The 14269-nt window shown below is 39.2% G+C and overlaps 2 protein-coding genes across 2 annotated transcripts; both read right to left on the bottom strand.

Annotated features, from left to right (window-relative positions):
• Positions 1-4925: 4925 nt before the first annotated feature.
• LOC130828730 (uncharacterized) lies at positions 4926-7152 on the bottom strand. The gene is made up of 3 exons (XM_057694692.1): positions 6979-7152; positions 5034-6768; positions 4926-4939 (listed from the first exon to the last, which is right to left on the bottom strand). The coding sequence occupies exons 1-3, from the start codon at positions 7150-7152 to the stop codon at positions 4926-4928; spliced, it is 1923 nt and encodes a 640-aa protein (XP_057550675.1).
• A 2880-nt stretch (positions 7153-10032) lies between these two features.
• On the bottom strand, positions 10033-12352 carry LOC130828729 (uncharacterized). Its single transcript, XM_057694691.1, has 3 exons — positions 12086-12352; positions 10141-11875; positions 10033-10046 (listed from the first exon to the last, which is right to left on the bottom strand). Exons 1-3 carry the CDS (start codon positions 12350-12352, stop codon positions 10033-10035), a joined length of 2016 nt encoding a protein of 671 aa, XP_057550674.1.
• Positions 12353-14269: the final 1917 nt, after the last annotated feature.

Below are 14269 nucleotides of genomic sequence, written 5' to 3'. Positions count from 1 at the left end.
TCATTCATGAGTCTCATGAACGAACTAGGAGCATTGCAAAGTCCAAATGGCATGACAAGCCATTCATATAGACCTTGCTTTGTCTTGAAAGCAGTCTTCCATTCATCTCCTTCACGAATTCTCATTTGATGATAACTACTTCGCAAGTCAATTTTGCTAAAAACTGTGGCTCCACTTAATTCATCAAGCATGTCTTGTAGCCTTGGCATGGGAAATCTATATTTAATAGTTATGTTGTTGATGGCACGACTATCAATACACATCCTCCAAGTTCCTTCTTTCTTTGGCACCAAAAGGGCAGGCACCGCACATGGACTAAGGCTTTCACGCACATAGCCCTTTTCCATGAGTTCTTCAACTTGTCTTTGCAACTCCTTAGCTTGCTCGGGATTGCATCTATAGGCTGCCTTGTTTGGTAATGAGGCTCCCGGTACCAAATCAATTGCATGTTCAATACCACGAAATGGAGGCAACCCTTTAGGCAAATCATCGGGAAACACATCTGCAAATTCTTTAAGCAAGTTTCTCAACGGAATAGAGTTAGCCACATGAGAAACATCATCAACAATGGGCTTTACAATAAGCAGAAACCCTCCTCCTTCTATCACGCATTCTTCCTCAAACTCCTTCCTAGACATAAGGAAGTTTGGTTTCTTTTCCACCATAGGTTCAACCTTAGGGGGCAAAGGTAACAACCTAATCTTCTTTCCTAATTTGGTAGTGACCGTATAGACATTAGAAACACCATCATGAATAGCTTTTCTATCAAATTGCCATGGTCTACCAAGCAAAATATGACACGCACTCATAGGTAAAACGTCACACCAACGTTCATCATAAAAATTTCCTATAGTGAATGAAACTAGTGCTTGTTTCTTAACCTTTAAACCGGTGTCATTATCCAGCCAATTTAACTTGTAAGGTTTAGCATGATTTCGTGTAGGTAATTTAAGCTTACTTACAAGTTCAGTTGAGGCCACATCCGTGCATGATCCTCCATCAACAATCACATCAAAAACTTTGTCTTGAACCTTGCATCTAGTATGAAAAAGGTTCTCTCGTTGTTGCATATCTTTGAGAGGTTCGGAATGTAGAAGTCTTCTCACAACACCACACAATGGAGCGTCATTTTCTTCAGCACCATATTCCTCATATTCCTCCTCCTCTTCCTCTTCTTCGGAACCCCACTCTCCTTCTTGAATAGTAAGTGTATTCCGTTTTGGACATTCACTAGCAATATGTCCTCTTTCATGACACTTGTAACAAGTTCTTTTGGATGCATCTTGCTTGAAATCTGGTTTTCCTCCATAAGTTTTCGAAGGGTTAGTAGGAACAGTTGATTTAGAAGGGCTAGGAAAAGAATCAACTTTTCCCGCGGAAGAGAACGCTCTAAAAGGGGGTCTTGGAGCATTCTTCGGCTTCTCCTCTTTGTTTTGTGCTTCAACCTTCCTAGCAGCCTTCACAACCTCATCATAAGTGGAATAAGGTAGAAGATCCACCTTATTAGAGATTGGTTTAGAAAGCCCCTTTGTGAAACGCGCAATTTTGAGTGGTTCCTTCTCTTGTATGTCACACACCAAGCTAAGTTTCTCAAACTCACGTACATATTCATCAATATTACGCTCACCTTGATTTAGGCGAGTTAATTTGACATATTGATCCTGCACATATTCACGTGGGACCCAACGTTGCTCCATTTTCTTCTTGAGTTTTTCCCAAGATGCAATCTTTTCTTTCCCTTCTCTCCTTCTCTTGGCTTTGAGGTTATCATACCAAAGCCCAGCAAGTTTTGTCAATTTAAGAGTCGCCATTTTACAACTCTTATCATCATCATAATTTTTATACTCAAAAATATTCTCTAATCTTCGTACCCAATCATAAAAAACCTCCGGATCACTAGAACCATCAAATTCAGGAAGGTCTAGTTTGAAACTTCTATCTTCTTGATTGTTACGAAAATGGGACTCGCCATGGGTGGGAGTAGAATTCTCTAATTCCTCTACCCTTCTACCCACTCTAAGCAACGTCTCTCCAATGGCATCCATTCTTGTTTCATGCCTCTTCATTCCATCGTGCATTACATGAAGTTGATCCACGATTACTTTTAACATTTCGGCATTGGACTGATTATCACCCATACTGCGTTTTAACTAGTGTAATCTCGTTCAACACGATTTGGCTCTGATACCAACTGATGTGGAAGTGTAATGGGACCGTTTTAGAGTGTATGAATTAGCTTAAAAACAAGCTTAACAAGGAACGAAACAAGAGAACACCCACGCAACTTAGAAACTTATTCTAGATTGGATGGTTTCTTTGAGCAGCAAAAATTCACTAAGTATTTTAAACTCTCAAAGCTTTTACTCTCAAACACTAAGTAATAAGAATAAAAGGGGCGTGCAACACAAAGTAAGCACAAAGAAATTCACAAAGAAAATCAGAATTTTGTTTTCAATCTCACTTGCCTAAAATGCATGGCAATGAGTTCCTTTTATACTAAAAATAATGCAAGTGTTACAAGTCTTCAAGGAACCTTTTAACTTCCCTCAAGGAACCTTTTAACTTCCCCTTCAAGGAACCTTTTAACTTTCCCCCTTACAAAAAATCAGAAAACAAAGCATTAAACTAAAGCTAGCATTAAGCCTTTTTAACGTTAAGCATTTAAGGCTAATAATGACACTTTATTAATAGCTATTTAAACAGCAAATTAAGGCTAATTAAGCTACTTTGAACCGTCCATATTCTCCTAAAAAACTCTTGCATTTCTCCTATAAAAAAAACTCCCACTTAAGCATTAAAGCTAGAATTCAGGTTGCTGCTTGTATTCAACTTCCCATTTATTCAACTTCTCATCTATTCAACTTCCCATTTAAGGCAAGTAATAAAGGATTTCTTTGAAGAGAATCCCACGAAATTAGCAGCCATTTGCTTGACATTTGCGTGGCTAAGTAACGCATGGACCGTAGCTTGTGTTGTAGGAACCGTAACTTGATGATCTTGGACTTTGTGGACTGAATTCTCATCATTCTCCCCCTCTTCAAAGAAGTTTGCCCTCAAACTCTCATCTTCAAGGTATGGAGACAAATCACCCACATTGAAAGTTGCACTAACACCACCATAGTCACTTGGCAATTCAAGCTTGTAAGCACTTTCTCCAATCTTTTCAACCACACGAAATGGACCATCTGATCTAGGCATAAGCTTGTTCTTCCTAAGGTTAGGAAAACGTTCCTTGCGCAAATGTAACCACACCAAATCACCTTGAGCAAAAGTAGGCTGTTTCCTTCTTTTATTAGCTCTTTCCTTGTAAACGGTATTCATGGCTTCAATCTTTTTCTTGACTTGAGCGCATGTTTCTTGAAAAGCTTCCCATCTTTTCTTTGAATCAACATGAACTAGATCTTTCTTGGGCAAAGGAATAAGATCAAGAGGAAGTAAAGGATTTACCCCATAGACCACCTCAAAAGGAGCACGAGTAGTAGTAGATGACGGTGATCTATTGTAGGCAAACTCAGCATGAGCCAACTTCACATCCCAATCCTTTTGCGTTCTACTCACTAGACCACGCAATAAGGATCCCAAAGTGCGATTTGTGACCTCTGTTTGACCATCCGTTTGTGGATGATGAGAAGTACTAAAAAGAAGTTTAGTACCTACCAACTTCCAAAGAGTCCTCCAAAAATGACTTAGGAACTTAGTGTCCCTATCCGAAACAATGGTCCTTGGCACTCCATGTAGGCGTAATATTTCTCGAAAGTACAAATCAGCAACTTTAGATGCATCATCCGTCTTGTGACAAGCAATGAAATGAGCCATTTTAGAAAAACGATCAACAACCACCATGATGCTATCTTTTCCTCTTTGAGTCCTAGGAAGACCCACAATAAAGTCCATACTTACCTCTTCCCAAGGAGCATTAGGAACGGGCAAGGGAGTGTAGAGACCCTTATGAAAGGTACTCTTGGACTTTTGACAAGTAGAACATCTTTCAACCACATGTGTTACATCCTTGATCATTCGTGGCCAATAGAAATGTTCTTGAAGTATCTCCATAGTCTTATGAATTCCAAAATGACCCGCAATACCTCCTCCATGGACTTCACGCACCAATAACTCACGCACTCCACTTTTAGGGATACATAACTTGTTTCCCTTGAATAAGAAACCATCATGAACCAAGTATCCTTTAGTGGGCTTAGAAAATTCAGTAGCAAAATCATCATCACTTTCATATAAGGCCTTTAGGTGTTCAAAGCCTAATATTTGAGTGTGAACCATAGCAAGTAAGTAACTCCTCCTTGACAACGCATCCGCCACCACATTCTTCTTCCCTTCCTTGTACTTCGAACTAAAAGTGAAGGATTGTAGGAACTCCACCCACTTTGCATGTCTATGGTTGAGCTTTTGTTGACCATGAATGAACTTCAAAGCTTCATGATCGGAATGTAGAACAAATGGCTTTGGCCTTAAGTAATGAGACCAATAATCCAAAGCTCTAACAATGGCATAGAATTCACGATCATAATTTGAATAATTCAACTTAGCTCCACTTAACTTTTCACTAAAATAACAAATGGGACGCCTTTCTTGAACAAGAACCGCACCAATGCCTACGCCACTTGCATCACATTCTACTTCAAACAACTTGTCAAAATCAGGTAATGCAAGTATTGGAGCGTTGCATAACTTGGTTTTGACGTCTTCAAAGGCTTTGTGGGCTGCTTCATTCCATTGAAATGCACCTTTCTTCAAGAGCTCCGTTAAAGGCGCCATAAGAGTGGAAAAGTTCTTGATGAAGACTCGGTAAAATGAAGCTAGTCCATGAAAACTTCTAACCTCATGAACATCTTTGGGTACCTTCCATGTTGAGATAGCTTTCACCTTCTCGGGATCAACCTGTACTCCTTCACTAGAAACAATGTAGCCTAGGAAAGAAATACTACTACACATGAAAGTACATTTTTCCATTTTTCCATACAATTTATGCTCTCTCAATGCCTCAAGTAAAACTCTCAAATGTATCAAATGCTCATTTTCAGTTTTACTATATACTAGAATATCATCTAAATATACAACAATGAATTTATTTAGAAAGGGACGTAATACCTCATTCATGAGTCTCATGAACGAACTAGGAGCATTGCAAAGTCCAAATGGCATGACAAGCCATTCATATAGACCTTGCTTTGTCTTGAAAGCAGTCTTCCATTCATCTCCTTCACGAATTCTCATTTGATGATAACTACTTCGCAAGTCAATTTTGCTAAAAACTGTGGCTCCACTTAATTCATCAAGCATGTCTTGTAGCCTTGGCATGGGAAATCTATATTTAATAGTTATGTTGTTGATGGCACGACTATCAATACACATCCTCCAAGTTCCTTCTTTCTTTGGCACCAAAAGGGCAGGCACCGCACATGGACTAAGGCTTTCACGCACATAGCCCTTTTCCATGAGTTCTTCAACTTGTCTTTGCAACTCCTTAGCTTGCTCGGGATTGCATCTATAGGCTGCCTTGTTTGGTAATGAGGCTCCCGGTACCAAATCAATTGCATGTTCAATACCACGAAATGGAGGCAACCCTTTAGGCAAATCATCGGGAAACACATCTGCAAATTCTTTAAGCAAGTTTCTCAACGGAATAGAGTTAGCCACATGAGAAACATCATCAACAATGGGCTTTACAATAAGCAGAAACCCTCCTCCTTCTATCACGCATTCTTCCTCAAACTCCTTCCTAGACATAAGGAAGTTTGGTTTCTTTTCCACCATAGGTTCAACCTTAGGGGGCAAAGGTAACAACCTAATCTTCTTTCCTAATTTGGTAGTGACCGTATAGACATTAGAAACACCATCATGAATAGCTTTTCTATCAAATTGCCATGGTCTACCAAGCAAAATATGACACGCACTCATAGGTAAAACGTCACACCAACGTTCATCATAAAAATTTCCTATAGTGAATGAAACTAGTGCTTGTTTCTTAACCTTTAAACCGGTGTCATTATCCAGCCAATTTAACTTGTAAGGTTTAGCATGATTTCGTGTAGGTAATTTAAGCTTACTTACAAGTTCAGTTGAGGCCACATCCGTGCATGATCCTCCATCAACAATCACATCAAAAACTTTGTCTTGAACCTTGCATCTAGTATGAAAAAGGTTCTCTCGTTGTTGCATATCTTTGAGAGGTTCGGAATGTAGAAGTCTTCTCACAACACCACACAATGGAGCGTCATTTTCTTCAGCACCATATTCCTCATATTCCTCCTCCTCTTCCTCTTCTTCGGAACCCCACTCTCCTTCTTGAATAGTAAGTGTATTCCGTTTTGGACATTCACTAGCAATATGTCCTCTTTCATGACACTTGTAACAAGTTCTTTTGGATGCATCTTGCTTGAAATCTGGTTTTCCTCCATAAGTTTTCGAAGGGTTAGTAGGAACAGTTGATTTAGAAGGGCTAGGAAAAGAATCAACTTTTCCCGCGGAAGAGAACGCTCTAAAAGGGGGTCTTGGAGCATTCTTCGGCTTCTCCTCTTTGTTTTGTGCTTCAACCTTCCTAGCAGCCTTCACAACCTCATCATAAGTGGAATAAGGTAGAAGATCCACCTTATTAGAGATTGGTTTAGAAAGCCCCTTTGTGAAACGCGCAATTTTGAGTGGTTCCTTCTCTTGTATGTCACACACCAAGCTAAGTTTCTCAAACTCACGTACATATTCATCAATATTACGCTCACCTTGATTTAGGCGAGTTAATTTGACATATTGATCCTGCACATATTCACGTGGGACCCAACGTTGCTCCATTTTCTTCTTGAGTTTTTCCCAAGATGCAATCTTTTCTTTCCCTTCTCTCCTTCTCTTGGCTTTGAGGTTATCATACCAAAGCCCAGCAAGTTTTGTCAATTTAAGAGTCGCCATTTTACAACTCTTATCATCATCATAATTTTTATACTCAAAAATATTCTCTAATCTTCGTACCCAATCATAAAAAACCTCCGGATCACTAGAACCATCAAATTCAGGAAGGTCTAGTTTGAAACTTCTATCTTCTTGATTGTTACGAAAATGGGACTCGCCATGGGTGGGAGTAGAATTCTCTAATTCCTCTACCCTTCTACCCACTCTAAGCAACGTCTCTCCAATGGCATCCATTCTTGTTTCATGCCTCTTCATTCCATCGTGCATTACATGAAGTTGATCCACGATTACTTTTAACATTTCGGCATTGGACTGATTATCACCCATACTGCGTTTTAACTAGTGTAATCTCGTTCAACACGATTTGGCTCTGATACCAACTGATGTGGAAGTGTAATGGGACCGTTTTAGAGTGTATGAATTAGCTTAAAAACAAGCTTAACAAGGAACGAAACAAGAGAACACCCACGCAACTTAGAAACTTATTCTAGATTGGATGGTTTCTTTGAGCAGCAAAAATTCACTAAGTATTTTAAACTCTCAAAGCTTTTACTCTCAAACACTAAGTAATAAGAATAAAAGGGGCGTGCAACACAAAGTAAGCACAAAGAAATTCACAAAGAAAATCAGAATTTTGTTTTCAATCTCACTTGCCTAAAATGCATGGCAATGAGTTCCTTTTATACTAAAAATAATGCAAGTGTTACAAGTCTTCAAGGAACCTTTTAACTTCCCTCAAGGAACCTTTTAACTTCCCCTTCAAGGAACCTTTTAACTTTCCCCCTTACAAAAAATCAGAAAACAAAGCATTAAACTAAAGCTAGCATTAAGCCTTTTTAACGTTAAGCATTTAAGGCTAATAATGACACTTTATTAATAGCTATTTAAACAGCAAATTAAGGCTAATTAAGCTACTTTGAACCGTCCATATTCTCCTAAAAAACTCTTGCATTTCTCCTATAAAAAAAACTCCCATTTAAGCATTAAAGCTAGAATTCAGGTTGCTGCTTGTATTCAACTTCCCATTTATTCAACTTCTCATCTATTCAACTTCCCATTTAAGGCAAGTAATAAAGGATTTCTTTGAAGAGAATCCCACGAAATTAGCAGCCATTTGCTTGACATTTGCGTGGCTAAGTAACGCATGGACCGTAGCTTGTGTTGTAGGAACCGTAACTTGATGATCTTGGACTTTGTGGACTGAATTCTCATCATTCTCCCCCTCTTCAAAGAAGTTTGCCCTCAAACTCTCATCTTCAAGGTATGGAGACAAATCACCCACATTGAAAGTTGCACTAACACCACCATAGTCACTTGGCAATTCAAGCTTGTAAGCACTTTCTCCAATCTTTTCAACCACACGAAATGGACCATCTGATCTAGGCATAAGCTTGTTCTTCCTAAGGTTAGGAAAACGTTCCTTGCGCAAATGTAACCACACCAAATCACCTTGAGCAAAAGTAGGCTGTTTCCTTCTTTTATTAGCTCTTTCCTTGTAAACGGTATTCATGGCTTCAATCTTTTTCTTGACTTGAGCGCATGTTTCTTGAAAAGCTTCCCATCTTTTCTTTGAATCAACATGAACTAGATCTTTCTTGGGCAAAGGAATAAGATCAAGAGGAAGTAAAGGATTTACCCCATAGACCACCTCAAAAGGAGCACGAGTAGTAGTAGATGACGGTGATCTATTGTAGGCAAACTCAGCATGAGCCAACTTCACATCCCAATCCTTTTGCGTTCTACTCACTAGACCACGCAATAAGGATCCCAAAGTGCGATTTGTGACCTCTGTTTGACCATCCGTTTGTGGATGATGAGAAGTACTAAAAAGAAGTTTAGTACCTACCAACTTCCAAAGAGTCCTCCAAAAATGACTTAGGAACTTAGTGTCCCTATCCGAAACAATGGTCCTTGGCACTCCATGTAGGCGTAATATTTCTCGAAAGTACAAATCAGCAACTTTAGATGCATCATCCGTCTTGTGACAAGCAATGAAATGAGCCATTTTAGAAAAACGATCAACAACCACCATGATGCTATCTTTTCCTCTTTGAGTCCTAGGAAGACCCACAATAAAGTCCATACTTACCTCTTCCCAAGGAGCATTAGGAACGGGCAAGGGAGTGTAGAGACCCTTATGAAAGGTACTCTTGGACTTTTGACAAGTAGAACATCTTTCAACCACATGTGTTACATCCTTGATCATTCGTGGCCAATAGAAATGTTCTTGAAGTATCTCCATAGTCTTATGAATTCCAAAATGACCCGCAATACCTCCTCCATGGACTTCACGCACCAATAACTCACGCACTCCACTTTTAGGGATACATAACTTGTTTCCCTTGAATAAGAAACCATCATGAACCAAGTATCCTTTAGTGGGCTTAGAAAATTCAGTAGCAAAATCATCATCACTTTCATATAAGGCCTTTAGGTGTTCAAAGCCTAATATTTGAGTGTGAACCATAGCAAGTAAGTAACTCCTCCTTGACAACGCATCCGCCACCACATTCTTCTTCCCTTCCTTGTACTTCGAACTAAAAGTGAAGGATTGTAGGAACTCCACCCACTTTGCATGTCTATGGTTGAGCTTTTGTTGACCATGAATGAACTTCAAAGCTTCATGATCGGAATGTAGAACAAATGGCTTTGGCCTTAAGTAATGAGACCAATAATCCAAAGCTCTAACAATGGCATAGAATTCACGATCATAATTTGAATAATTCAACTTAGCTCCACTTAACTTTTCACTAAAATAACAAATGGGACGCCTTTCTTGAACAAGAACCGCACCAATGCCTACGCCACTTGCATCACATTCTACTTCAAACAACTTGTCAAAATCAGGTAATGCAAGTATTGGAGCGTTGCATAACTTGGTTTTGACGTCTTCAAAGGCTTTGTGGGCTGCTTCATTCCATTGAAATGCACCTTTCTTCAAGAGCTCCGTTAAAGGCGCCATAAGAGTGGAAAAGTTCTTGATGAAGACTCGGTAAAATGAAGCTAGTCCATGAAAACTTCTAACCTCATGAACATCTTTGGGTACCTTCCATGTTGAGATAGCTTTCACCTTCTCGGGATCAACCTGTACTCCTTCACTAGAAACAATGTAGCCTAGGAAAGAAATACTACTACACATGAAAGTACATTTTTCCATTTTTCCATACAATTTATGCTCTCTCAATGCCTCAAGTAAAACTCTCAAATGTATCAAATGCTCATTTTCAGTTTTACTATATACTAGAATATCATCTAAATATACAACAATGAATTTATTTAGAAAGGGACGTAATACCTCATTCATGAGTCTCATGAACGAACTAGGAGCATTGCAAAGTCCAAATGGCATGACAAGCCATTCATATAGACCTTGCTTTGTCTTGAAAGCAGTCTTCCATTCATCTCCTTCACGAATTCTCATTTGATGATAACTACTTCGCAAGTCAATTTTGCTAAAAACTGTGGCTCCACTTAATTCATCAAGCATGTCTTGTAGCCTTGGCATGGGAAATCTATATTTAATAGTTATGTTGTTGATGGCACGACTATCAATACACATCCTCCAAGTTCCTTCTTTCTTTGGCACCAAAAGGGCAGGCACCGCACATGGACTAAGGCTTTCACGCACATAGCCCTTTTCCATGAGTTCTTCAACTTGTCTTTGCAACTCCTTAGCTTGCTCGGGATTGCATCTATAGGCTGCCTTGTTTGGTAATGAGGCTCCCGGTACCAAATCAATTGCATGTTCAATACCACGAAATGGAGGCAACCCTTTAGGCAAATCATCGGGAAACACATCTGCAAATTCTTTAAGCAAGTTTCTCAACGGAATAGAGTTAGCCACATGAGAAACATCATCAACAATGGGCTTTACAATAAGCAGAAACCCTCCTCCTTCTATCACGCATTCTTCCTCAAACTCCTTCCTAGACATAAGGAAGTTTGGTTTCTTTTCCACCATAGGTTCAACCTTAGGGGGCAAAGGTAACAACCTAATCTTCTTTCCTAATTTGGTAGTGACCGTATAGACATTAGAAACACCATCATGAATAGCTTTTCTATCAAATTGCCATGGTCTACCAAGCAAAATATGACACGCACTCATAGGTAAAACGTCACACCAACGTTCATCATAAAAATTTCCTATAGTGAATGAAACTAGTGCTTGTTTCTTAACCTTTAAACCGGTGTCATTATCCAGCCAATTTAACTTGTAAGGTTTAGCATGATTTCGTGTAGGTAATTTAAGCTTACTTACAAGTTCAGTTGAGGCCACATCCGTGCATGATCCTCCATCAACAATCACATCAAAAACCTTGTCTTGAACCTTGCATCTAGTATGAAAAAGGTTCTCTCGTTGTTGCATATCTTTGAGAGGTTCGGAATGTAGAAGTCTTCTCACAACACCACACAATGGAGCGTCATTTTCTTCAGCACCATATTCCTCATATTCCTCCTCCTCTTCCTCTTCTTCGGAACCCCACTCTCCTTCTTGAATAGTAAGTGTATTCCGTTTTGGACATTCACTAGCAATATGTCCTCTTTCATGACACTTGTAACAAGTTCTTTTGGATGCATCTTGCTTGAAATCTGGTTTTCCTCCATAAGTTTTCGAAGGGTTAGTAGGAACAGTTGATTTAGAAGGGCTAGGAAAAGAATCAACTTTTCCCACGGAAGAGAACGCTCTAAAAGGGGGTCTTGGAGCATTCTTCGGCTTCTCCTCTTTGTTTTGTGCTTCAACCTTCCTAGCAGCCTTCACAACCTCATCATAAGTGGAATAAGGTAGAAGATCCACCTTATTAGATATTGGTTTAGAAAGCCCCTTTGTGAAACACGCAATTTTGAGTGGTTCCTTCTCTTGTATGTCACACACCAAGCTAAGTTTCTCAAACTCACGTACATATTCATCAATATTACGCTCACCTTGATTTAGGCGAGTTAATTTGACATATTGATCCTGCACATATTCACGTGGGACCCAACGTTGCTCCATTTTCTTCTTGAGTTTTTCCCAAGATGCAATCTTTTCTTTCCCTTCTCTCCTTCTCTTGGCTTTGAGGTTATCATACCAAAGCCCAGCAAGTTTTGTCAATTTAAGAGTCGCCATTTTACAACTCTTATCATCATCATAATTTTTATACTCAAAAATATTCTCTAATCTTCGTACCCAATCATAAAAAACCTCCGGATCACTAGAACCATCAAATTCAGGAAGGTCTAGTTTGAAACTTCTATCTTCTTGATTGTTACGAAAATGGGACTCGCCATGGGTGGGAGTAGAATTCTCTAATTCCTCTACCCTTCTACCCACTCTAAGCAACGTCTCTCCAATGGCATCCATTCTTGTTTCATGCCTCTTCATTCCATCGTGCATTACATGAAGTTGATCCACGATTACTTTTAACATTTCGGCATTGGACTGATTATCACCCATACTGCGTTTTAACTAGTGTAATCTCGTTCAACACGATTTGGCTCTGATACCAACTGATGTGGAAGTGTAATGGGACCGTTTTAGAGTGTATGAATTAGCTTAAAAACAAGCTTAACAAGGAACGAAACAAGAGAACACCCACGCAACTTAGAAACTTATTCTAGATTGGATGGTTTCTTTGAGCAGCAAAAATTCACTAAGTATTTTAAACTCTCAAAGCTTTTACTCTCAAACACTAAGTAATAAGAATAAAAGGGGCGTGCAACACAAAGTAAGCACAAAGAAATTCACAAAGAAAATCAGAATTTTGTTTTCAATCTCACTTGCCTAAAATGCATGGCAATGAGTTCCTTTTATACTAAAAATAATGCAAGTGTTACAAGTCTTCAAGGAACCTTTTAACTTCCCTCAAGGAACCTTTTAACTTCCCCTTCAAGGAACCTTTTAACTTTCCCCCTTACAAAAAATCAGAAAACAAAGCATTAAACTAAAGCTAGCATTAAGCCTTTTTAACGTTAAGCATTTAAGGCTAATAATGACACTTTATTAATAGCTATTTAAACAGCAAATTAAGGCTAATTAAGCTACTTTGAACCGTCCATATTCTCCTAAAAAACTCTTGCATTTCTCCTATAAAAAAAACTCCCATTTAAGCATTAAAGCTAGAATTCAGGTTGCTGCTTGTATTCAACTTCCCATTTATTCAACTTCTCATCTATTCAACTTCCCATTTAAGGCAAGTAATAAAGGATTTCTTTGAAGAGAATCCCACGAAATTAGCAGCCATTTGCTTGACATTTGCGTGGCTAAGTAACGCATGGACCGTAGCTTGTGTTGTAGGAACCGTAACTTGATGATCTTGGACTTTGTGGACTGAATTCTCATCATTCTCCCCCTCTTCAAAGAAGTTTGCCCTCAAACTCTCATCTTCAAGGTATGGAGACAAATCACCCACATTGAAAGTTGCACTAACACCACCATAGTCACTTGGCAATTCAAGCTTGTAAGCACTTTCTCCAATCTTTTCAACCACACGAAATGGACCATCTGATCTAGGCATAAGCTTGTTCTTCCTAAGGTTAGGAAAACGTTCCTTGCGCAAATGTAACCACACCAAATCACCTTGAGCAAAAGTAGGCTGTTTCCTTCTTTTATTAGCTCTTTCCTTGTAAACGGTATTCATGGCTTCAATCTTTTTCTTGACTTGAGCGCATGTTTCTTGAAAAGCTTCCCATCTTTTCTTTGAATCAACATGAACTAGATCTTTCTTGGGCAAAGGAATAAGATCAAGAGGAAGTAAAGGATTTACCCCACAGACCACCTCAAAAGGAGCACGAGTAGTAGTAGATGACGGTGATCTATTGTAGGCAAACTCAGCATGAGCCAACTTCACATCCCAATCCTTTTGCGTTCTACTCACTAGACCACGCAATAAGGATCCCAAAGTGCGATTTGTGACCTCTGTTTGACCATCCGTTTGTGGATGATGAGAAGTACTAAAAAGAAGTTTAGTACCTACCAACTTCCAAAGAGTCCTCCAAAAATGACTTAGGAACTTAGTGTCCCTATCCGAAACAATGGTCCTTGGCACTCCATGTAGGCGTAATATTTCTCGAAAGTACAAATCAGCAACTTTAGATGCATCATCCGTCTTGTGACAAGCAATGAAATGAGCCATTTTAGAAAAACGATCAACAACCACCATGATGCTATCTTTTCCTCTTTGAGTCCTAGGAAGACCCACAATAAAGTCCATACTTACCTCTTCCCAAGGAGCATTAGGAACGGGCAAGGGAGTGTAGAGACCCTTATGAAAGGTACTCTTGGACTTTTGACAAGTAGAACATCTTTCAACCACATGTGTTACATCCTTGATCATTCGTGGCCAATAGAAATGTTCTTGAAGTATCTCCATAG

This window comes from Amaranthus tricolor, chromosome 12 (genome assembly GCF_026212465.1).
Source record: "Amaranthus tricolor cultivar Red isolate AtriRed21 chromosome 12, ASM2621246v1, whole genome shotgun sequence".
NCBI classification, from domain to species: domain Eukaryota; kingdom Viridiplantae; phylum Streptophyta; class Magnoliopsida; order Caryophyllales; family Amaranthaceae; genus Amaranthus; species Amaranthus tricolor.
The sequence above is the reverse complement of the archived record's forward strand: the minus strand, read 5'-3'. Positions and strand labels throughout refer to the sequence as shown.

What these genes read in the sequence shown, in the direction of transcription:
- LOC130828730 (XM_057694692.1), bottom strand. Translation starts at nt 7,152, where the DNA reads ATGGATGCCATTGGAGAGACGTTGCTTAGAGTGGGTAGAAGGGTAGAG. An exon ending in CGGAGGTTTTTTATGATTGG is followed by an intron (nt 6,769 to 6,978) that starts GTACGAAGATTA and finishes GAATATGTGCAG; the next exon opens with GATCAATATGTCAAATTAAC.
- LOC130828729 (XM_057694691.1), bottom strand. Translation starts at nt 12,352, where the DNA reads ATGGGTGATAATCAGTCCAATGCCGAAATGTTAAAAGTAATCGTGGAT. An exon ending in CGGAGGTTTTTTATGATTGG is followed by an intron (nt 11,876 to 12,085) that starts GTACGAAGATTA and finishes GAATATGTGCAG; the next exon opens with GATCAATATGTCAAATTAAC.